Source organism: Pithys albifrons, chromosome 9, assembly GCF_047495875.1.
Source record: "Pithys albifrons albifrons isolate INPA30051 chromosome 9, PitAlb_v1, whole genome shotgun sequence".
In the NCBI taxonomy this organism is placed as follows: domain Eukaryota; kingdom Metazoa; phylum Chordata; class Aves; order Passeriformes; family Thamnophilidae; genus Pithys; species Pithys albifrons.
Window position 1 is genome coordinate 31,526,991 of NC_092466.1, and position 23,720 is coordinate 31,550,710.

At 41.0% G+C, this 23,720-nt stretch overlaps 1 protein-coding gene across 1 annotated transcript in view; it reads right to left on the reverse strand.

The window, feature by feature from the left end:
- Positions 1-23,260, reverse strand: part of RTKN2 (rhotekin 2) — a 35,934-nt gene extending 12,674 nt beyond the window's left edge. Inside the window, exons 1-9 of the mRNA XM_071564219.1 lie at positions 23,182-23,260; positions 19,916-20,118; positions 16,715-16,773; positions 13,826-13,879; positions 12,798-12,915; positions 11,215-11,415; positions 5,992-6,086; positions 4,410-4,516; positions 3,342-3,473 (exon numbers count right to left, since the gene is read on the reverse strand). Of these exons, the coding sequence (XP_071420320.1) occupies positions 3,342-3,473; positions 4,410-4,516; positions 5,992-6,086; positions 11,215-11,415; positions 12,798-12,915; positions 13,826-13,879; positions 16,715-16,773; positions 19,916-20,118; positions 23,182-23,217 (1,005 nt within the window). The 5' untranslated portion in view covers positions 23,218-23,260. The remainder of the gene's footprint in view (positions 1-3,341; positions 3,474-4,409; positions 4,517-5,991; positions 6,087-11,214; positions 11,416-12,797; positions 12,916-13,825; positions 13,880-16,714; positions 16,774-19,915; positions 20,119-23,181) is intronic.
- Between the last annotated feature and the right edge of the window lie 460 nt (positions 23,261-23,720).

A 23,720-nucleotide genomic window follows, 5' to 3' on the forward strand; every position in this document is an offset into this window, starting at 1 on the left:
ATTTTCACATGTATGAAGGGTTGTCCAAGCCAACCAGTGGGACAAAATCCATAATACCAAGAATATCAGTATTTTCAAGGCTGATCTCATTTCCCTGTGCTGAAGTTCCCCAGTGCATACAGAGAATGTTGCTCATGTTGCTGGCTCCCTAAAAGCTGACATGGTCAAGAACTCATGTCAATATTCCTCTGCTCCAGCCCAAGGATGAACTCCCTGGATCCCCAGAAATACTACATGGCTCCCTTGAAGTGATGCTGCTGCAACCTTTGCCACATTTTCCAACAAATTTCTCTACCAGACCTGGTAGAGAAACAGATGTTTCAACAAGAACTGTCATTCAAGGCAATGCCAGCTTGATTCTCTCCTTTCCCTCCTGTTGCACAGTTCAGCAACCAGCTGACAAACCCTGAGCCCCTGTCTGCAAACACCTGATGCTCCTCACCCTGCTGCCCTCAGTCACCAGCACCAACACAGACCAGCTCTAGGTCTGCATGGCACCAGGACAGACTGCACCAGCAGAATGTGTCACAAAGGAAACCACAGGGCTACAGCAACTTGAATCAACGTCCCAGGATTCTCCAAGCTTCAGGCATCCACGGCACACAAAAAAATTTACAGTCCATGAACAGAACACAATAGATTATGTATTCTAAACACTGAACCACTACATGAACTGCTGGCACATGTACCAATTTGCTAAGCCATCAGGTGTAGGGAAGGCCTTTATTTTTCATTTTGAACTAAAGAAAACTTGAAAAAAATTCAGGAACTGGCCCATAAGGAATATTTCTTCAAATTGGATTCCAGTAAATTTTCTTTGCTACAGAAAATATCATTTCTCTTTTCCTACTTAGTTGTGCAATATAATATGTTATAATCACATTTGGCTGGAACAATAATAGTAGCACTTGCATAATAGGAACTGTAGAACCATTCTTGCTCAACAGCAGTAGCAGTGAAGTCATCTGAAGTTGAAGTAATGACTTTGCTGGTCTTAATAGCTTCTTCAAGTCTCGATTCAAAGGGAATGGGAAATAAGGCTATCAGCATGAATATTTTCCAGAGAGCTTCTCATAAATCCAGATGATTTCATTACTTTTCAGAAAGTATCTTTCAATTACATGTAAAGCATCAGCTTCACATTACAAATGAAAACACCACATATGCAACCAGAAGAGATTTTAGTGAGAACATCTAGAGTTGATGTTCAATCTCAACTTTCATTTTGAAATTGCTGTTTCTATAACAACATGCAGCAGACAAGCCCATATGATTAGTCTGCTTTCATTTAATCCATAAGAGAAATTTCATAACAAAGGAATCAAAATATATCTGCAGGCATTAAGTTATTTTCAAGAGAAAATGTTAAAGTAGTAAAGTATCCAAATATGTTTTAAATTGTGATTTCTTTTTTTCTAGTTTTAATTTAAATTGAAGAAAGATTCACAAACATTTTCTAGCTGTCTGACACTTTTATAAAACGGTATAAGATACATGATGTATATACTTTCTACATGTTAGCTTTAAGGATAGTCTGCAAACATAAAGACAGTCTCTCAGAAAAGGCTTATTAAGGTGGATTTTAAGTTCTAAGTCTATTGGTAACTTGGAGGAGCAAAATGCCTTAGTAGATATGATTATTTTAAAAGGAAAAGCAAAACTAGGTTAAAGGCTAAAACAGAGACCTCCAAGGAAAGATATGAGGCAGCCTGATAGATGACTTAAAAAAATATTCCTGTCACAATTTAAAACATGGATTTAGTCATTCTATAATTTACTCAAGTTTGTCATTTCTTAACTGATATTGTGAACAGCTGGAAAACAGAATTATAGCAGAGGCTGACTAGTGCAATTAGTAATGCCTGAAGAAGTAAGCAAGTAAACCTGCTTAAATATATATCACAGTCTAAATATTTATTTTACCTAAATGTATGAACAGTGGAAGGAAAAACAGCTCTGTTAAAAGATGCAGCACTAAAAAAAAGGTATTTTCACTTAAGGAATCAATTTAGATCTTAGGTCATTAAAAAGTAAGTCCTAACACAAACAGGTTACATTGTTATACCCAGTTTAAATGTTTGGGTTATATACCAACAGTCAGCTTTTCCAGAAACATTAAAGCCACCAGAAGCTGATATTGCTGCTGTAAGAAGCAGTTCTTTATTACTCCATGTTCTCAATCACAGCCGAGCCCCTTCCTTGTCCCACACCAGCGTTTGTGCAGCCACGCAGGGAACTGGGTAAGAGAACCTATTAAAGGGAACCACAGTCGAAGCCAACCCTCCTCGTGCCCCCCAGATGAACTAACTTGAACCCCCATCAGTTCCCTTGTGCAGTTCATCAGTCAGCTGCCCCCGTGCCTGCCCTGGCCGCTGCACAGGCAGGAATGGTTCCCTCGGGATGAGCGTTGGCACCGAGCGCTCACACAGCTCGGCAGTGCAACCCACAGCGACCTGTGCTGGACACAGGCCCCAAACCTGCCTGTTCACTTATGTAAGATCAACCCAGCTGTTGACTGCAAATAACATTAAATTCCTCTGCCCACACTTATGGGATATTAACCCTTGATGGCTGCACCAAAACCAGTTTTTCAGAGCACCTGTTCCCTCTAATGCTCACCATTCTAGAAGGCCCTTCCAGTAACATTCCTAAATTGAACATTTAACTACTACTTCAAATTAAATACTTTTCTGCTTTTTTAGCCAAATACTAAGTAACACTTAAACGGTTAAAACGTGAAGTTAAGTTTTAAATTCAGCCTTTCCAACAGGGTATATAGAAAAAAAATCAATAATGTCATCCTGCAGAACAGACCTTTCAAAGTTATTGTACCCTGAACAAAACCAGCATTAAGAAAAGCAGCTTACTCTAAGGCACTAAAATATTTTGAACAATTTTCCAGCTCTCCTTCTAATTAAGGCTGTGGCCAAATAACACACAACAACAAAAAAGCTTTTGTTAAAATTCCAACTTGTTGAGGACCAAAGTCTACCAGAGCATTTCTAGGGGACTGTAAGCAATTTCCAAGGGCTGTCTTACAGAACTGTCATATAAGAAGTTATTTACTTGTCCTAAAGAAAAACATCATTGTTTTTGCCTTTATGCTAACCAGCCTAATGTAGTAGAAGGAATTTACATCCACAGCTAAGAAATGTAATGTCCCTGATGAAAAATTCAGCAACTGCAAATTTCACTGAAGCACATCCCACCCATACTTATAAAGCATTTTGCATGCAAGCAGCTTAGAGCCCAATGACTGTGTGTAGCTCTCAAAACAAAAAGAACCAAAATTAAAAAAAAGGCAACAAACCCAACAAAAAACCCTCTCCAAGCAATTTTACCTTGTTGATGGACACTGTCAATGCTGGCTCCAGCTTAGCTTCAATTTCTTCTGGTGAGTAATAACAAAAGAGGTTGCCACCTCTTAGGATGCAGTACAGCCTCCTCCAGCTCGTTAGACCTCCTACCATTTGCTGAATGGAAGAAGTCATCAGAAATTGCCAAACAAAGATAAAACAAGACCATATTACAAGGTACACACATATAGACCTGATGATCAAAATTTACCCTGACCAAATTTGTTCCTAAAACAAAGACTTTCTGTTGCAGAACACTTCAGTGGCTGATTTCCGAAACATGAGAGGTATTTTAAACATCTTCTCATGTTTTACAGTTTTTGCAGATTTATTGCCATGTGACACTAACAGTACAGAATCTGCTGGCTCATACAGAAAGAAATCTAGATCTGGTGTCTACTGCAAGAAAGAAACCAGCTTTATTAGCTACAGTAATTGCACAATAAGAGACATAAAAAGAGAATTTCACTTTGGAAAGACACGGTACATTCAACAAATGTTAAGCAAGGTATTTGTCTAGAATTTCCATTCTCAAATTAATTAATGACCCAGACACTCTGGCCCTCCACTATCACCTTCTTGTATGCCTAGTTGTGCACTGAACCAAACTAGAGAAGCAAAGTGAGTTCACATGAATCATCTCTGAAGGGATGAATTTAAGTACAGCTCAGTTCCCAAGCCCAACTCCCCACGCTGTGATATGAACTCTTGTGCCAGCACGAGGTGTGTGCAGGGTTGGGAGCTGCAGGATTAGAGCTGCTTCCACCAAGGACCAGCCTAAACCAATTCTGAGACAACAATTATACTTGATCTTTGCCTAACAGCCTAAGTTGTTTATTGATAAGCAGGCCAAGGAAACATTTATTTATTTATTTGGCCACTGACAGTACTGTTTATGAATGCAGCTGTGAGAGTTTTCTTGCTCTAGGTAGAATGGGTGAAAAATAACAGTTCTCAATAAATCACTCCAGGTGAAAGCAAATGTTTTAACAATTGACTCCTAGTGACAGCTATTAACAGAAGAGGAAGTAAATACAAGCAAGGCCTCCTTACCTGCTGATTTAGAAACCCTGCCATCACATCCCTGGCCATGCAGGAGGGCTGAGCAACCAAACGGCAACACATGTTCCCGTACAGGGGGAGCCAAAAGGATGATTCCTCTGGGGGAAAAGACACAGGCAAAAGACAGATAAACACTTAGCTCTGAATATTGGCCCCAAATAAACAGTTTAGCTTTTTACAGCCTTTTTTACATTAAAATCCTGATTCTAAATAAGCATTTTTTCATATTTTAAGGGAGATATTTCATCCTCTAGGGTTCAACTAAAACTGATGTTTAGTCCTCAGTAAGTTTTTCTAATTAAAAAAAATCCAAAATAAGTTTAAGTAAAAATAGAAATACTGTTGTGCAAGAACAAGTTGTTGTTACCTAAAATATAGCTCTAAATCTCATTTCAGAGCTAGAAATATCTTGAAAGATAAGTACCCTGGCCCTCTCATGTAGTAGGATCCCAGAGCGTGTCCCATTGTGGCAAACAGCTACATTTACACAGCAGCACTTTCCTTCAGGTTACTAAGGCTTAGAATTTGTATCTGCTTCTGTCTTCAGCACTAGAACAGAATTTAGGATTCTAAGGAGTTTTTAATTAATTGGAATATCCCTCCTTGCTCTGCTCTGTCATAGGATCTCTCTTCTGTAATTAGAAGTAGGTAACGCAATGTTCCATTAACATGGCTCTGCCTTTGGTCATGGTTTAGAAATGCTTGTAATGAACCAAAATATCCAGGTATGTCCTTTCCCACCAGAATAAAATATGTAAATTAATGACCGAAAAAGGAGCTTAAGAAGAGCATAAAGTGCTAATAAAGAAATACTTACAAATACCAAAGATACTCAGAATTATTCATCCAACCTTTCAAGAAAAAAAATGTCCCATAAATCTTCAAATCTGTATGGTATTCAGAATTACTAAAATGTAAAGTAGGAAATTCCCTCTGAGGTTTACCCATGTAAAAGAAAGTTCCCAGAATCAACAGTGAAAGTCCCATGTCTTAAGTTAACAGTTAGAAGGTGATTTATGGGAGGGGCTGCTGTCCTTGCAGAAAATAATGGACAAAGTGCCAAAAACTTAAGTTCAAACACCACCATCAGTTGCAGCACAATCCTAGTCCTTGTGGTGTCAGCATCTCCCAGCTTGTGCTGCCCCAGAGCTGGAGCACAGCTTATGTCCTGTGTTAAATGTGGGTTCACACAACCTTGCTGAAGTGAAGCTGTTTTTCTTCTTTCCTTCTGACTACAGAGGAAAAATGTTGTTCTTCATTCTGATACCCTTCCTTGGTTGTGAGGAAGGTGAAATAATTTGTATATAGCTACAACTCACGTAAGACTGAGATGCAAATGACAAAAGAAACTCCCAAAAGAATTAAGTTTTCATCTGGACTTGAAATTTTACTCAACTTATAGTTTATTCAGCTGTGTACAAATGCCTGTTTTAGAGCCGTTAAATATTTTATTAAAGTTGTTCTATATTAGGTATCAAGAAAAATAATCTCTTTAAGCTCTTTAGTTTACAACAGCTTAATGCAAAATGTTACTGGGATTTTATTTCCTTAAATTGGTACCATATGTACTTACCATTTCCTGTAATGGTAAGGTTGTGGGTCCTGAAATTGTCCTCCACACTCTCCAGCCCCAAAGTGGTATGTGCCAGCAAACTGTACTTTGCTCCACTACATGTGAAAGAAAAGGCACATTTAAGACATTTCTGGTTCATGTTGCTCAGGCAGCAATTAAAGGGGCTCTAGACAGGCCTGATACACCATGTTTGGGTACAAAGGGACTCCAAGGTGCAATGCAGCACCTCTCAGTGACCTCAGATTGCCATTCCCAACCTCTTCCCACACAACTGTCATGTCTCTGGTTTTCCTTGTAAACAAACAAGAAGGCCAATGGGATCCTGGCCTGGATCAAAACTAGCGTGGCCAGCAGGCCCACGGCAGTGACCCTTTCCCTGTACTCTGCACTGGGGAGGCCACACCTTGAGTGTTGTGTTCAGCTCTGGGCCCCTCAGTTCAGGAAAGAGATTGAGGGGCTGGAGCGGGGCCAGAGAAGAGCAACGAGGCTGGAGAAGGGACTGGAGCACAAGTGTTGTGGGGAGAGGCTGAGGGAGCTGGGGGTGTTTAGCCTGGAGAAGAGGAGGCTCAGAGGTGACCTCAGCACTGTCTGGAACTGCCTGAAGGGAAGTTCTGGCCAGGTGGGGGTTGGTCTCTTCTCCCAGGCACTCAGCAATAGGACAAGGGGGCACAGGCTCATGCTCTGCCAGGAGAAATTGAAGTTGGAGATCAGAAAAAAATTCTTTCCCGAGAGAGTAATCAGGCATTGGAATGGGCTGCCCAGAGAGGGGGTGGATTTCCCATTCCTGGAGGTTTTTTAAAGTGAGATTGGATGTGGCACTGAGTGCCATGATCTGGTAAAGGGACTGGAGTTGGACCAAGGGTTGTACTTGATGATCTCGGAGGTCTTTTCCAACCCAATCCATTCTATGATTCTAAACACTGTCCAGAATGTTCATCTCCTTCCTCTGTCCTTATCTCCTGCCTCTGTGCTGTGTGTACCTCCAGTTCCCTCCCACCCCACAACTTCCAGGCCACACTAAGAGAGTCCCTCAGGTGGCTCCTGCCATTGCCTCCTCTCTGGGCTTGTGCTCCCTGGCAGCTGCCAAACCTGTGCTGTGCTACTCAACCCTCTCACCCTGAGGATGCTCAAAGCACCTCCCTCCTCTAGTCAGACATCGAGCAACTTCTAATACTTTTACAGCTCTTATTCCTAGGCCTGAAGCAGTTGGATTTGATAAAAGGTTCAAAAATTCCCATAGTTAATAGAACAACTGATGACATAAACTTTATCTGAAAATACAAGTTAAAAATTAAAAGGCATTTTATTGCTTCTCCGTTGCTCTGCTTTTTCACTTTGCCTGTGCAGACTACACTTTATAAAGTTTGCATATGTATTTTTAATAATATCTAATCAATGAATTCTTCCCATGCAGAAATTTGTGCAGAAATCCTATGGTCAGTTTTGTAGCATAGAGGAATTTTTCACTTATTGTTTTTACAGGTTTCAGAACGTTTTGTTTTGTATTTTGCCTAGAGGGGAGAAAAAAAAATCCCTCTTACAATTCAGCACAGTGCATGTGGAATGTAATTCTTGGAATAAACTGGTATAAATTTGGCACGTTTAACCTTTTCCCTAAAATACTCGTCAGACCAAGTAACAGATTTACAGTCCAGTAATGCAGTAAGAATTCCACCTGGCTAATGGCAGTTTGAACAAAGTTCACGAGAACACAAACCCTCAAAAATCACTAATTTCTCTCCCTAACAGAATCTAGCACAAGATGGTTTACAATGCCTTCAGTAGAGCGTAAGAAAGCTTAGTGGTGTAAAAGTTCAGAAGACACTACTGAACCAAATCACCAAAGAATAGTTTCCTATCCTAATATTTTTCAAATCTTATTTTTCCTAATAGCACAGTGGGAACATACAGTTTTAAAATCTCTGTCTCTGCAGATGAACAAGGGGGATGTCTCCCTACCTCTAACCCAAATTAAAAGGAGAAGAAAAAGGAGCAAGTTTGTTACCAGGGAGGTCTGATACACATCTGTCTCAAGGGAAAAAAGAGAAAATTAAATAGGATACAAGACTCTGGGTGAAAACCCCCTGCTGTGAAGCATTTCAAGAGGGCAGCGTGAACGAAACTCATCAGCATTTGTATATATTCCCTGTTACACTGTTCCCTAACAAAAGATTCTCCACTGATTTTGCTTGGCCATGCAGTTGAGCAATACATTATCATTCCGTCTAAACTGTACCAAAAAGTTCAGTTTATTCTCACAAATGAAAGTGCTGTGCTGATTTCAAAGCTACTTTTTTTTCTAAAGCATGACTAATTACAACAACAGCCTTGCCAAAATAAATAGCTACTTCACTTTTAAAATATGCTTCACAGTAACATTTTCATTCTAAAATACAAGTCATTCCTTTCAGGCAGCTGCAATATAATTCAGAAACATTTTATCTACAAATATTTTTCAATTTAACTGGCTAATCAGGATTGTTGACTACGTTTTTCCTCTGTGTTTCAGAGAATTAACTGACTGCCTTAAATGGCAGTTTCTTTGTATAACAAAGAATAATCTGCCTGCTGCATCTCATTCAGTACTTTGCATATCTATAGTATTTTTCCATGTAATAACTTCATTTAAAAAAATCAGCTCATCTCCACAACATGCCTGTGGCAAAGGCTTGTTGTTAAATTTGTTTACTGATCAGGAGACAGAGGCACTGAATTTGCCACACAGACACTGGTGTGGGAAGGTGTAACTCCACCACCCTTTCTATAAATGCATGTTAATTAACTTATCTCCAATTCCAGAATCTGTTCCTGAATATTAAACTCAGTGTTAGAAATTGCAGTGATAATTCAGTCATTCAAATAGATTGAGTGGAAGAATTGGGAGTAAAAAAAAAATCTAATAAGCTCATCTTTCAGTAGGATCTTAAATAATAAAAAGTAAAACCAACTTCAATCTTCAGGTGCTAACAAGAACCCAAACAAAAAACGTGAGGCCACTGGATTAGACTAAGAACTTGCTGTAAAATATCACTAGGGATTTGCCAATTCAGGCACAGGACATGGAGGCAGCTGTGCCTTCAGCCCAGTGGGGGACAGTACACCAAACCCAACAACAAGTGTCTGTGATGCCAGTTCTGCAAGTGAATAAACAGGGGAGACTCTCCAATAATTTATCCAAAGAGCAACCTGGTCACTGGAGTTCAACAGTATAACTGCACTGAAGATTTTTCTTCTATGACAAATGTAAAGAGAAAAAAAACAATATTTAAGCTATAACAGAAAAATTAACAGGAGAAAGACTGCACAGAAACTAAAAGAAATAATTAAGAGATAATATCAGTATAACTCAAGTTAACCAACCTAAGCAACCATTCGAAGCACTTTGTCACTAAGTTTTTGCAAGAAGTTACAAGTCTGACTGTTTCCTCACTAACCAGAGAGATTTCTAAGCCAAGGAGTTTGACACAGAGGGATCACAGAGGGATCACAGAGTTTTTGGAAAATGGAGAATTTCACTCATCTGTGCTCTGAAACGAAAAAGGCTTGTACAAATGAAATCTACAGAGAAAAGGTGTTCACATAATACAGAAAGTTCACTTTTTTGTTGTGGTTTAATTTCCCCTGCTGGACTGGTAAAACTCTCTGGGAATACTTGAAAGATCTCTTGTAATCTTGCAATCTCTTCCCCTTTATAAGGGCTACATACCAAGGTCTTACTAATATAAATCCTAAGGGAAGCCTATAAAAAATTGGCAGCTTATTTTCTTGCCTATAATAACCCATTTCTTTCCAAGAAACTTTTTTAATCACCCAGCAAAGCCATCATTAAACACTTCATTGTTCATTTAACTCTGTTAAGAAAGTAACAGTCACTGTGAGATAATTATCTACAGCAGAAACAACAAACTTCCAAGGTGGAGGAAAAGAAAATTCAATTGAGAAACCAAAATCAAAACCCAAGGGAGGAGGCAGCTGTTTAAATCGTCTACTGGTGCTTCTTCCTTAAAAGACAGGCAATCTGTATTCAAGCAAATAAGCCAGTGGTTTTATCTGATTCAAACTGTGCCTAATGATAGTATGTCATGGCCCAGCTGAAGCTGGTGGAAAGCACAGCCACCTGACACGATGCAGATTGAAAAATACACTGTCATTAGGTGGAACCCACTGGAAAGTCAGTGATAAAATTCGCTTTGCTCTGTGGATAAGATCTCTTGGATGTCTATTTTTGAGTCAAGCAGTAATATCAGTATACAGTAGTATCAGTCTGACAAAGACAGAACATGCTTGAATGTTTCCTTTTCAAATCACACCAAATAGATGGATGAAGCTAAACTAAGACTACACTCAATACCGGGCAAGTATTAAGCATTGATTCTTTACTGTTCAGCTGCCAAAAAAAAGTAATTCCTTAAAAAAATTGCTTTCTAAATTAAAAAAATGTATTATTACTATTTGAAAATTAGGTATTTGGACTGCTTAAATCCCAATGAAAATAAAGTAGCTGGAAAATATTAGTAGACAGTTAATTTCTTTAGAAAATGTATGCAAGATTTAAGATCAATTTTAAAAAGAAACAGGTAAATTATTGGGAACAGCACTTAAATCTATGAATGTTGAAAACAAGTAAGTAATTTTAAAACATTCTGTGCTAAAGGCAATTAAGAAATCTCCTTGTTAAGCAGCTTGTAACTGTGAAGTGCCTTTGGCAGTCCAGAGTTTTACTGAAAAGCTGGAAGGGGAATTAGGGGAGGGGGTACAAGAGGCGTTTCTCCTGCCTTCATGCACTTTTCATTTCACACAACTTGTAACTTTTAGACTTGTCTACCTGTCAGCTGTCAAGTATGAGCAAAACTGGGCAGGTGCAAAAACAGTACGGGGAGCGAGCAAATGGGAAAGGTAGACGGACAGAGGGACACAGACAGATGGACAGGACAAGCTTGACTTCCTCTAGAGATCAAACCAAAACTACCACAGACCAGTGGAGTTCCCAGCAGAAAGAGAAAGCCTACTGGTGTGTTTCCAGATCAGAACCAGGCCCCAGGGCTCAGCGACATGTTTGGAATTCACACCTACTTTCTCATTTCCTATTTAAAATGTAAATTTTTTTTTCACTCAGGCAAGTACAGAAAGAATCAGTTTCTTGGCAGCTTTCCAAAAATTTACAATATATTTGGCTTATTTCTATTTCAAAAGGTATGAAACCAGAATATCCACATGGCTTACGGGATGACTGGGTCAGCAGGCAGAAGGGATTCAGTGCTCTCTTCTTCCAGGGCAGCTTTGAGTTTCTTCCCTGTAGCTTTGCTGAGGGATGTTTTAAGCTTCTTTGCTAGTTTCTTAGGAGTGTTTGTGATACATAAAGGCTCCTCTGTACAGCAACTATACACTTCAACCTTCACCTGGAAATCTGGTGTTGCTTCATCACTGAAGTAGGGAGGAGAAAATTTCAGAGCATTTGTTAATAAACTGTGCATGCAGCCAAGGAAGGCTGCTGCTACTTTATATATTAAATAACCTATTTCCAATCAAGGGAAGGAATGCCATAAAATTCAGGCACAGGCACACATTAATATGGAATTAAGGACAAAAGTACATAGCAGCAACTTAGTGCTGAAGTCGTGAGATGAATGTTATAATTGAACCATAAACAATTACAAACAGGAAATTCAACGTTTAGGTTAAAAACTGAAAAAACCCCATGTTATGGAAATACACAGGCAAGACATTCAAACACACTTAAATCTGCCCTCTACTGTTACACAAAAACCACATGATTGAAAACCTATCCATATCTATGGCCCTAAATCAGATTGATGGTTTTAAAGATATCTTAGTTGCACCCCACACCCTTCACATTACTGAAAAAAGTCCTATCTAACTTAGATTGAACAAAATCTGTCATTCATAACTTCCCCTTGCTGTGTCCTCCTGTCCACAACCTTTCTCTGTTTTCAGTTCTTCTGATTCTCTCCTTCTCAAGCTTAGTCATCAAATCAGTAGCCCAACCTCATCTTTCAGGTATAAATCATGTCATTACACAGGTGCCCGTAACAAAATCATCCCAAAAGCTTTTATAGCAAATCTTTCTTTTCCTGTGGGACACAAGGGGGATACAAGAGTGCCTGTTCTGCCTTTGTTGCAGTATTGCACTGAAACTTATAATGATCAAGTCTGATATCTCTGAAGAAGCAGATTTAAATTTTTGTCCCCACTCTTAACTGCAACAGATGTTTAAGAGAGTTTAACATCTGATTTAAACTCAGTTTTCAGGATCTTGATTTAAAGTTTGCAGTAGTTCTGGCTTTCCAGTCAGTCTTCCTCAGGAGACTGAATCTAAATTGCTGATATGAAACATAAAGGGGGGAAGGGAGTTAAGCACATGCTCAGAGAGGTATAACAGAACTGGAGGTGTTACATGAGGAATGAGACTGTAGCCTGTTGTACAGAATAATACTCAAAACACTGGTGCAACATTCATGCCTACACTTTCCTAATGCTTTCAGGTTTTAGCATTAATTTAATTTGGTCCTTAAGATATTAGTCTGTTTATCTCTTTATATGACAAAAAAAGCCAAAATGAAAAGAAATGGAAGAAATTAAAAGATTGAGTGACACGTGTACAACCACCCTGTCCTCAAACCCAGCCTTCCAGAGGTGGGGATCCACCACCCACTACAATGAGCAGAACCTCCACTGATTCCTTTGCCCACAGCAAAACTCAGTGCACCTCAGCCAGTCCTATCCAGAGGCACACAAAGAAAACAGCAGCGTTTGTACTTCATTCACCAGAGTTAAATTATACTCACAATATGGCCACATTTTCAAAGCAGATATCTGTTGTTGCTGTATCCACCATAGCCACCTCAGTATCCAAAACCTCGTCTCCCATCCTGAACAAGCAGAAAACTGCAAAGCGCTGTGACTCTGCAGGGAGCCAGGGACAGGTTTATTAGTTGCACATCACAACAGTAAATGCTTCCAGTAAACAAGAGCATGCAAAATGGTAATCCACACCTCTAAAGAATTGCCCTCAAGTTCTTCCCACCATCAACTTGCATCAGGATTTTATGCTATTTGACCTATCAAAGCTGCTGTATAACCAGAACAACACTCACAGAGGGGAAAAAATCCCTACCTCTACAAGGGGAAAAAAATCCAAAAAGTAGAGTAATCAGGTGTAGCTTGTGCTAGCAACTTCAAAAGTGTTAGTGAAAATGTAGTTTTGTTTAATAAAACAACTTTATGCACAAACCCTAACATTTGATCCAAAGTCTGTATTATTTTATGAATGTACTATATAGGATTAGACTATTTTGCCATGCTTTGCCCCTCTGACCCTATTGAAAATCAAAATGAAATCAATGCCAGGTGACAGCTGGAACAGATTTAGGGTTAATCTCCATGACACAGCAAAATGCATGTACTTGAAGACTATCCAATAATACACTCAACACCAACAGACAATTTTCATTTAAATTTCTCACTGGAAACAGGTTCCATTATACTCTCTCAAGTGTAGACAAGACATAGAACAATGTGTTTAATCAGAAGTTTCTCAGTTAACCATTTAAGAACATTTTTTTGTTGTTTCTTCAGGAATTTTTCCTCAGTTGGACTCTTTAGAGACTAGGGGTTTAACGTAGAAAAGCACAGGACTTTAAACTAACTTGCTACAAGCAACAACTTGCTAGAACAAACAACTTCAAGTTACGAGCATTTACACAACAAAGAGCAAAATACGACCTAATGAAAGAAGAAGGGGCTGAAATGAGTATGGATTTCTCCATTCAGTTTAAGTGTACAGGCATAAGCAGTTGTCTATCAGAGTACATACTTTCTTTATTGCTGAAGTGATCAGAGCCTTTCCACATTAATGGTATTCGAATACCTAAAGGGGAAAAAAAAAGGAGGAGAAATTAAGTTATAGTCAACACTGTACATTTGTGATCAAAACAAGTTACAAGAAGTTTCTTGTTTCTTTCTCTGATGCTCTAGTGGTAACAGAACCTTCCACCCAAAAAACAGTTTCACTATTCTAAGTTTATTATCCATTTCTGAAGAAAATTCAATTTGAAGTGCCATTTTTGTTTAGAAATTATGCTAAAATAAATACTATTTAAAGTCTCATTTAAAGTACCTGAACTAACATCTCAGAATGGCTGTGTAACAGTTCTAGGGGTATTCTCTGAGGCCATTACTATGCATGAATGTAAACTGAAACTCTGCTTGCCCTGTGCTGGAAACCACTCATCCCACTGCAAGGGAAAACCTTCCTGTTTTCATGAAAAGACCAGGATACTTATACTGCAAACACTTAAGTTTTGTTTTGCTAACCACAGAGAAAACAGCACTTGTAATCACATTCCCAGTTAGAACTGTCTTACTCAGCATAAAAAGAGTTTAGAAATCTTTTTTTTTAACGCAAAAATATCCTTCTGCTTCAGAACCATGGCAGAGAGGTAATTACAGAACCATCATTTTACATCATGCCTGTCATTTTAATATTAAGAAAGTATTTTCTTCCATAAATTTTCCAATTTATCTACTCAATCCAACACAATACTGAGTGAGGCTTTCCTCCAGTTTTGAGGAATCAGGTTTAGACGATGTTTCTTATTAATTCCTTGCTAAAAGACAAATGCAGTGGGGGTTTTATAAATCCAAAGTTGTCTTCTAAAGTACAAGGGTGCTTGTTTAAAAGCATGTGCAATATATGAAGTGACACACGATGGCAGCAGTGACCAGCAGAACCTCAATCACCATGTTCCGAAACTGCCTTTCACTCCTAAAGATGCATTTGCATAGTAAGCAACCCTAAGGTTTTTTAAAATCAGGAGAAATAGTTTCATTAAAACTATTACAGAAGGCCCTCTCAAACTTTTAAAATAAATATATTTATGCCTGTCAGACACAAAGAACAGAATGTTTCTTTCCTAAAAAGAAAGGTCTTAAATTTACATAAATACATGAAAATAGTTACAAATAAAAGCCTTTTCTCCTCTTTAATCATAGCAAACTCTGAATGACAATTTTAATGTGCCCAATAGGCCTTGTTAGCAATCAGATTAGCAGACTAAAGATTATTTCTGTATGCCACTTGCAATATCTTGCTGGCTGAAAAATTTACAGCTTTGTCAGAAAGTCATCAGGATGCAGACAGTCAATTTTCTGAACAAGTTTAACATGAGACTTGTAAATCAGCTTTCAGTTCATTCTTGGGTTGAAAGAGCTGTAATTTATAGAAAACAGAGATCAATTTTCACACACCCTAATTTCAGTTACCATTAGCAGTAAATCTGTGTGGATGCAAATTGGATACATTCAAGGATACATTAATCAAATTTAAAGCAAATGATTCCTTTGTAAAATAACTTTATATTATGATCATGATTTTTGAACAACATTGAATATATTGTCTTATGACAAAAAAAATCAATTGATACAATAACATAAATTACATAATTTATTCACACATGGGGTATAAGTAAAAATGATACAAGTGTGAAAATCTGGATTAAGGAATGCACTCCCCCCACAATATCCAACATACTCTTGCTTTCTGTAGGAGCACTTTCCTCAGAAATCCTGCACAGCTCTTCCAAACTGTTGGTGCTGGTCACATGACCCCCTTTTTTGTGGTAATAGTCTAAGTTTCTGGCACGTACCTACCATAAAATATGCTAATAGATTTATAAGTGTGTGGATTACTTGATGGTGGAAAACAAGGACTTAATAACAGGTGATCTGCAGGAAAAACAAATTTCTCATACTAAAGATAGAGTCCTTAAAAGATTCTGATTTTCTAAAGACAGCAGAAGTGTATTTTATGACCCTGAAGTCTTCACTGCAGATAACTCTCCAACCCAAAGAAAGGTGCCACCACAGCACAGACAGGCAAACAGATGCTTTCATCCAACTGCCATAAGGAGGAAAGACAGACACACATTCTGCAAACAGCTGTGCTGGCAGAAAACATTATTGAACCATGTGCTCATCACTTTTCTTCTACTGGAAGCTACCTTGCTTAAAGATATGTCAAAATATGTAGAATTAACTGAAACGGTTTCAGCAGTGAGCCCTCCTCCACTGTTTTATCCTTAATGGAGCAGGTCAGGGAGCACAAACAGACCTGCTGGCAAAGCTGGCACAACAGGCATGGGAATGCTCAACACAGGAACATCCACAAGGGGCACAGGCAAACAAAATAGTAAACCCACAGCACTGAAGCCTGAGAACAGGCCAGGAAACAGTGTACCAGCTCACCAGAATAGCTGTTAAATATTCTTGTTACTAACTGCATTGAAGCCATACCACCTTTGCTCTGGTCATGTAACCTGCATTACCTAAATAACATTTGCACACTGGTTATAATTCTGCCCTCAATTTGTTGGACATACCCTCTGCTATCACTTCAAAGCCTGTTGTTTTGGGGAGAAAAGGTTTTCAGCACTTTCACAGTTACTGAGCTTTGAAATGCATTCAGTGTCTAGTGGCAAATAGGAAAGGAAAAAGTATTTCTCCCTGTGGACGGCCCTGTAAGTAAAACAGAAACACCAAGAAGGATCCTCCAAAGCATGTGGTGACTTTAGCACAAGTCTCCCTGAAGCACTAGAGGATTTATGCCTCTGAACCAGACACACTTTAAAAATACCATCCTGTTTGTACTACAAGCCACTGTCCAGCCAATTAGCTCCTATAATTAAGTGATTACCCAGCCACTTACCTGATATAGCAACCTTTGCTTTACATGCCACCCGGTCTTTTGTCCCATTTTCTGAAGACCTGCCAAAAAAAGAAGAAAAGAAAAACAAGATTTGAGATCTGTGCATTTCAACATCTAAAACTCAACCCTTTAAACACTAAAAAATGTCAGGACTTTCATATTATAGCTCATTTCAAGCACTTTTCTTTAAAGTTAATTTTGGTATCTCTGGTTTAAGACATGAGTCATTAGTTTCTTAAGGATAATCTGGAAGGAAGGTACATCATCAATTTTCTTAATTCCCCAGAAGATTTGAGTCCAAAGCTTATGTAACCTGGGTATTAAAATACAAGTAGATTCATCTTCCTTGTCTTTTCCAGCTCCAACAGGATCAATTGTGTTATCAATTTTTCCCTTCTTTACACATCAGCGAAGATGCAATTTAATTTATCAGTTCTATTATTGTTTAGAGAATTGCCTCCTCCTCTGTTAATAAAGACTAATTACAAAATGTTGCATCACTAACATTGTAGCAGGCAGTTTGTTAAACAGCCAGAGTATGGACATCAAGGACAACCTTAAATTGAATTAAAAAAAAATCTGTAGCTAATGAGTAACAAGAGTGCTCTCCTTACATGTGCCACTGCTCCTAACACGTAACCAGACAAGGGGAAATGAAAACTTTTAGCTGTTATTAGTAAAACAACTTCTAGAGCCAGTTAGGATATGTTTGCAACTCACAGGTTACAGTCCCACACAACAAGAAACAGGAACAAAATCCACTTGAAAACCCTAGAATTTTCTCTCAGCCATGATTAAGCTTTAACCGAATTCCAGTCTTGAGTAAATACCAACAAAAGAACTGAACTATCAACTACCAAAGATACAATTTACATGACAGAGAAATAACTCTACAGCAAGTGCCTCTTCTAATGACTTCCACTGAAAATTCTGAGGCCTCCTGAAGACAGAACTCCAAGCAGTGCATGACAGTCACAAACAAAGCAAACAATACAGCTGTTCAGATACATCTCAGCCCTGTTCAGACACGTGACATCACCATTCTGCGGTCACTGACATCAAAGATAAGGAGTTCTGTAAATCAGCACATATCCATGCTTGGTATTATTCCATAATAATTCAGATAATTCAAGGATCATCTTAGTAGGGAAAAGCAACACATCCACAGTCATTAGAGTACTACACATTTTATGTGCCAGTTTTTAAAATCAACTTGCAGATAGAAAATGCAGTTCTTCCCTTCAATTAATTTCTCCTATGAAAGCTAAAAGTAGCAGAACTGTTCCTACAGATACAATTAACTGGAGCCAAGCACGAACTCAAAGATTTTCTATGTTAAACTGCAATATAGTATTTCATTAAATGAATAACCTGAGAGCAATAGTGTCTCTGCACCGTGATTCTCAACACTGCACCAAAAATATATTCCATTAGGAAAAAATTATAATATTAATCAAATAAAACACGCATACTTTAGCTCCTTCAAGAGTTAGGACGTGGGAATAATTTCAACTAATTTTTCTTCCTCTTTAGTGTTGCTTTTATCACTTCTCTGTAGTTAACACAAGTGGCCAGCAGAGGGTACCAATTAGCCATGATGAGTCCGTCATTAAAAGGCCCTTAATAACAACAGAAGGAAAAGTAGAAACAGGTGAAGTCTGAGTCGGGTAACTTTGTTCTGTTACTTCAAATTTGGTTAGGTACCTTTTTGTATGCTAAAGGTAATCAAGAAAATATGTCTATTGTATTACTTGGTACTGAACTGAAGTTTAATGTCAATTAAAAAAACCCACCCATAAAAATATGATTTGTATTTACTTTCCTAAGGTAAAAAGAAGATAAGGGAACAGTCGTATAAAGGAATGTTTTAAGGCAGCTGTAATTTATGCTTATATGGGGGAAGAGAGAAGGGTTTAAATCTACTTTTCTGGACAGCTGCCTAAAAATTCCCTGAAGTAAATGCCTGCTTTAGTTTTAGCAGTCTCAGAGAATCTACGCAGATTAGGAGAGACAAGTATCACCTGACTTAAGTAACCAAAGAAATATTTCATACCAGATGATGCAAAGCTGAGATATAAACACAGTAGAGTAGGAGTGTTCTCTCAGTTCCTTCATGTCTGCAGTAGAAACAGGACACTGTCCTGCTGAGGTGGGCATTGGCTGTTGCCCACTGCTGCTTCCCATTTTGTTTGAGTTCAGGGAAGCAGAAACATTTTCTTGTTATTTTTTCTGTTCCTTGCTGGGTGTCTTTTGGGGTGCTTATGGATCTAGAGTGATGGGATCTGTTTTCAGTAAGCAGTAGAAAATTGTTGTCATATCTAACTTGTGTGTGTATTAAATTGTAGTTTTCATTTTCTCTTTTCTGTATAATTATATATAATTATTTAAATTTAAACTGTTTTGAGTTTGCAGTTTTTCATAGAATCAGTTGGGTTGGAAGAGACCTCTGAGATCATCAAGTCCAACCCTTAATCCAACCCCACTTTGATTACCAGATCATGGCACTGAGTGCCATGTCCAGTCTCATCTTAAAAACTTCCAGGGTCAGAGAATCTACCCCCTCTCTGGGCAGCCCATTCCAATGCCTCAACACTCTCTCTGGAAAGAACTTCTTCCTGATGTCCAACCTAAACCTCCTCTGGCAGAGCTTGAGCCCCTGCCCTCTTGTTCTACTGCCGGATTCCTGGGAGAAGAGACCAACCCCCACCTGGCTATAACTTCCCTTCAGGTAGTTCTAGACAGTGCTGAGGTCACCTCTGAGCCTCCTCTTCTCCAGGCTAAACACCCCCAGCTCCCTCAGCCTCTCCCCACAGCACTTGTGCTCCAGTTCCTTCACAAGCCTTGTTACTCTTCTCTGGCCCCGCTCCAGCCCCTCAATTTCTTTCCTGAACTGAGGGGCCCAGAACTGAACACAACACTCAAGGTGTGGCCTCCCCAAGGCAGAGTCCAGGGGAAGGGTCACTGCCCTGGGCCTGCTGGCCACGCTAGTTTTGATCCAAGCCAGGATCCCACTGGCCTTCTTGGCCACCTGGGCACACTGCTGGCTCATATTGAGCTTCCTGTCAATCCAAACCCCCAGGTCCCTTTCCGCCTTTTTTCAGTGGGAGTGGGGCTGACCCTGTATTGGGGAGTTGGCATTTTGCCAGCCCAACCCAAGACACCACCTGGCAGTGCCGCCTGTAAAGCCGAGTGGGTACTCACTGTCGTGCCAGCGCCGTGCCGGGCCCTGTCCCCGCCGCCTGTCCCCGCAGCTGAGCGCTGTACGCCCGCACACGGGCGTTGCACACCAGCAGGCTCTTGGCTGCGCGCAGCACCTGCTCCCGCTGCGAGCTCACCGCCAGCAGCTTGCGGGTGCCCTCCCGCACGCGCAGCTCCAGGTCCAGCTTCTCTTGGATGGCACGCTCCTAGACATGCAAAGAAACAAACAAAGGGTTAAACAAAAAAATAGTGTCCTGGATTTTTAACAGGCTCTTCTTACTTCACAGCTGGGACAGAAAACTCTTGGGTTTAATTATGTGCAGCTACTGCAATGATTGGGTGGTCCTGTGGTGTAATAGCACTCTGAACTCTGAATCCCAAGGACCTGAGTTTGAGTCTCAGTGGGGACCATCCCCTGGCAGTTCAATCCCTCCCTGCCATCCACTCCCGACATATCTCAGATGCTCAGCAGGGTCAAATGGACCTCAGGAGTTAAACAGTGGGGCCAGTTCTGCACACGCTGTTCCTCACCTAAAACATCCACTGCGCAGGCTGGAAGGGCTCACCCACGTGGGGAGAGCCCTGCCCAAATCTTCGTTCATGAAGTCTGGCCATACAATACAATACTGCAATGACTAGTGAACGTAAGTGTGGGAGTAGGATGAGTTAGTTATGGCAGTCAAAAGAGGTCAAGAGAGACTCAAGCAGCAGCAGGAACAGCAGGCTAAGAACTAAGAGCTACAGATTAAGAGCTAGGAGCTTTATTCTTAGTTACATCTTCACTTTTTATCTACCCTTGTATATACTGTGTCATCACATAATTGGCTGTTCAGTTCAGCTAAGCATAGATGGAAACATTTATTGGCTACAAGGTCTGTTACATTCTTCAGGTTACTCCCTCCTCTTTAAGGGTGCACTCCAAACTGCTTTTCTTTCAAGGATACACCTTAAACTCTTTAAGATCAGTTTCCTCAGCAATTAACTCAAACATTAGAGGATCCACAGACCCACTGTCAGCCCCACATGTAAGAATGATAGTTCTCTCTTCAGTAACAAAAGAGTAAAGCAAGGGATGACACAGATTCACTACACCCATTATACACACAAATTCCAAACCAGGTAGAAAGATGAACTCACTGTAGCATCTGAAATTATATGTGTCATTCATAGAATAATAACATATGGTTTTTGAGAGAGCTAACTGAACAAAACTTATAAATTAACACCCCACCCTTGTGGTACAGTTTCTCATTTTCCTCAGAGAAAGACCCCAGACTTGTGCAACCAGGTAAAGCAGGACAAATATATGTCCTATGAATCTGCCAGTGTTGAAGGCAATTTAGTCACACAGACAATGAGTACACACCACTGTGACTGAGGAAACTAATATGGTGTAGAGAATTCTCCAGAAACTAAGAGCTCTCAATCAGAGACCCCATGAGAAATGCCTGGAACCTGCACAGGTTACCATGACACAGGCTCTCTGGCACCAGTGCATTGTTCTGTGGTGAACAGCTCCCAAAGCTCATATCAGAGGTGTTTCCCATAGAAGTTTTGCTGGTATTCCCTACAGTTGATGTACAAAGGCCTGGGACCAGTATGGCACCATCGATGATCCCAGTTTTCCCCCTCCGAGATTTGCTTTTCAAAGTTTGAATCATAATCACAGCAAGATAAAGCAGGGCACCAACACCTTTGCATCCACAGCATCTGCTTCTCTATCCACACTTTTTCTCAGGGCTCTTCCCAGAAAAGGAAAAAGAAGAAGAAGAAAAAAAAAGCAGTAAATAGCTTTTGTCAATCTTTGTTCATTCTGAGTCAAATTTTACAGTTATGAAAGCCTAAGCAAGGGCCCCACCTGCCCCTAAGAGAAAATTACTTGTTCTTTGAGCCTAGGTTAATAAATCAGCTTCCACAAAGCTCAGAAGAATGAAATAGTACTTCCTTCTAGTATTTCCCAGGGTAGCAGCCTCTGCTCTGCCCTGACTCCTCTCCACATCTATCACCCAGTATATAACTATGATGAGGAAATAAACACTCCTAGTTTGGGGCATGTACATGTATCCATATTGGGACTTCCAGGACAACACAAAGCATTCAGTCCATGCTACATCTCAGCCAGGCTCACATAAAAATTCTGGACTAGCTGGGCCACAGCTTAAATAATCACACCATATAAATCACATCTGAAGGAAGAACGTAGCAGGCTGGTTTGGATTGTACGGACCAAAAACGATTGGTCAGCTTTTCTTTCTTTTTCTATTCCTTCTAAAAATATGAGCACACCATCTGGATTTGGAGGAATGACACAGCACTGTTTTGCCATATGCTGTCTATAACACACAGTTTCCCTCGTGGTCTCCATCCTTCCCCACCAGTGGCAGCACAACCCAGACAAGATTACTGAGAGCTGCTGAAATTTTCAGCCCCACACTCAGGAACTGCCTCAGCAACACTTCCAAGAAGGGTCTTTGTATTTCCCACCTAAGCATACCAAGAGTAAGCAATTTCAAAGGATTTTTAGTAGTACACAGGTAACACAGTCACAAACCAAAAACTTCCAACAACAACAGCAACTGAGAAAAATTATATGAATACTGTTGAAGGCAGGACAGATTAAATTTTTTCTTCATTTAATGGGTAACTTAATCAAAGCCTTTCAGAATCTTATTCCAAGATACACTTGTGATTCACCGCCACAGTGGCTTACATTTGCACCCTGTAAGTCTACGGTATTTATTTAAAACAAGCAATAACTAGGCAGTGAGTATTCCTCTAAAACAGGGGCTGTGCAGTCAAGACACCAGCCTGGGCACTTTGTAGCTGGACACAGGAACGAGCGTTTTCTGCAAGTGACAACCACAGGTCTTCAGGAACTGCCGAGCTCAACTGGCTCAGGGTTTTAACTGATCTGACGCTTGGAAAAAACCCAACTGGCAGACCGGAAAAGCAATAGCCGAAAGGCTGACGGGGTGAAAGGGCCCATCCCCGAGCGCCTGCGGAGGGTGAGCGGGGACCTCAGCCCTGCCGTGCCGGGGGTGCACTGCCGGGGCTCGGCCACACTTGGCGGACAGCGGCCGTAGGACAGCGCTGCTCCCGCCCCGAGCACCGCCCGCCGCACCGCCCCCGCGGGCACTGGGGCTGCGACTCTGCTCTGGTCTGCTCTGCTCGGCTCGGCTCGGCTCGGCTCGGCTCGGCTCGGCTCGGCCCGGCCCGGCCCTGCCCTGCCCTGCCCTGCCCTGCCCTGCCCTGCCCGCCACGCCGCTCACCGGCCCCACAGCGCCCGGCCCGCCTGGCCGCTCCATCCTGGACAGGCTCCTCCGCGGCGCTGGCGTTCAAACCTCCCGCCCCCGGCAACGGCCACGGCGGCACCGCCCCCAACCCCGCTCCGGCACCGCCCCCAACCCCGCCCCGGCACCGCCCCTGTCCCGCCCCGCATCCCGGGGCACTGCCTATCCATCTGCCGGGCACTGCCACATACCCCGGGCACTGCCTATCCCCGAGCACTGCCGCATACCTCGAGCACTGTCACACTCCCTGAGCACTGCCTATCCATTCCCTGGGCACTGCCGCACCCCCCGGGCACTGCCTATCCCCGGGCACTGCTGCATCCCCCGGGCACTGCCTATTCCTCGGGCAAGGCCGCATCTCCCGGCACTGCCGCATCCCCGGGTCCTGCCTGTCCCCCGGCACTGCCCCATCCCCAGGCACTGTCTCATCCCCAGGCACTGCCCATGCCCCGGATAGTGCCTATCCCTGGGCACTGCCGCATCTCCCGGGCACTGCCTATCCCCCGGACACTGCCACA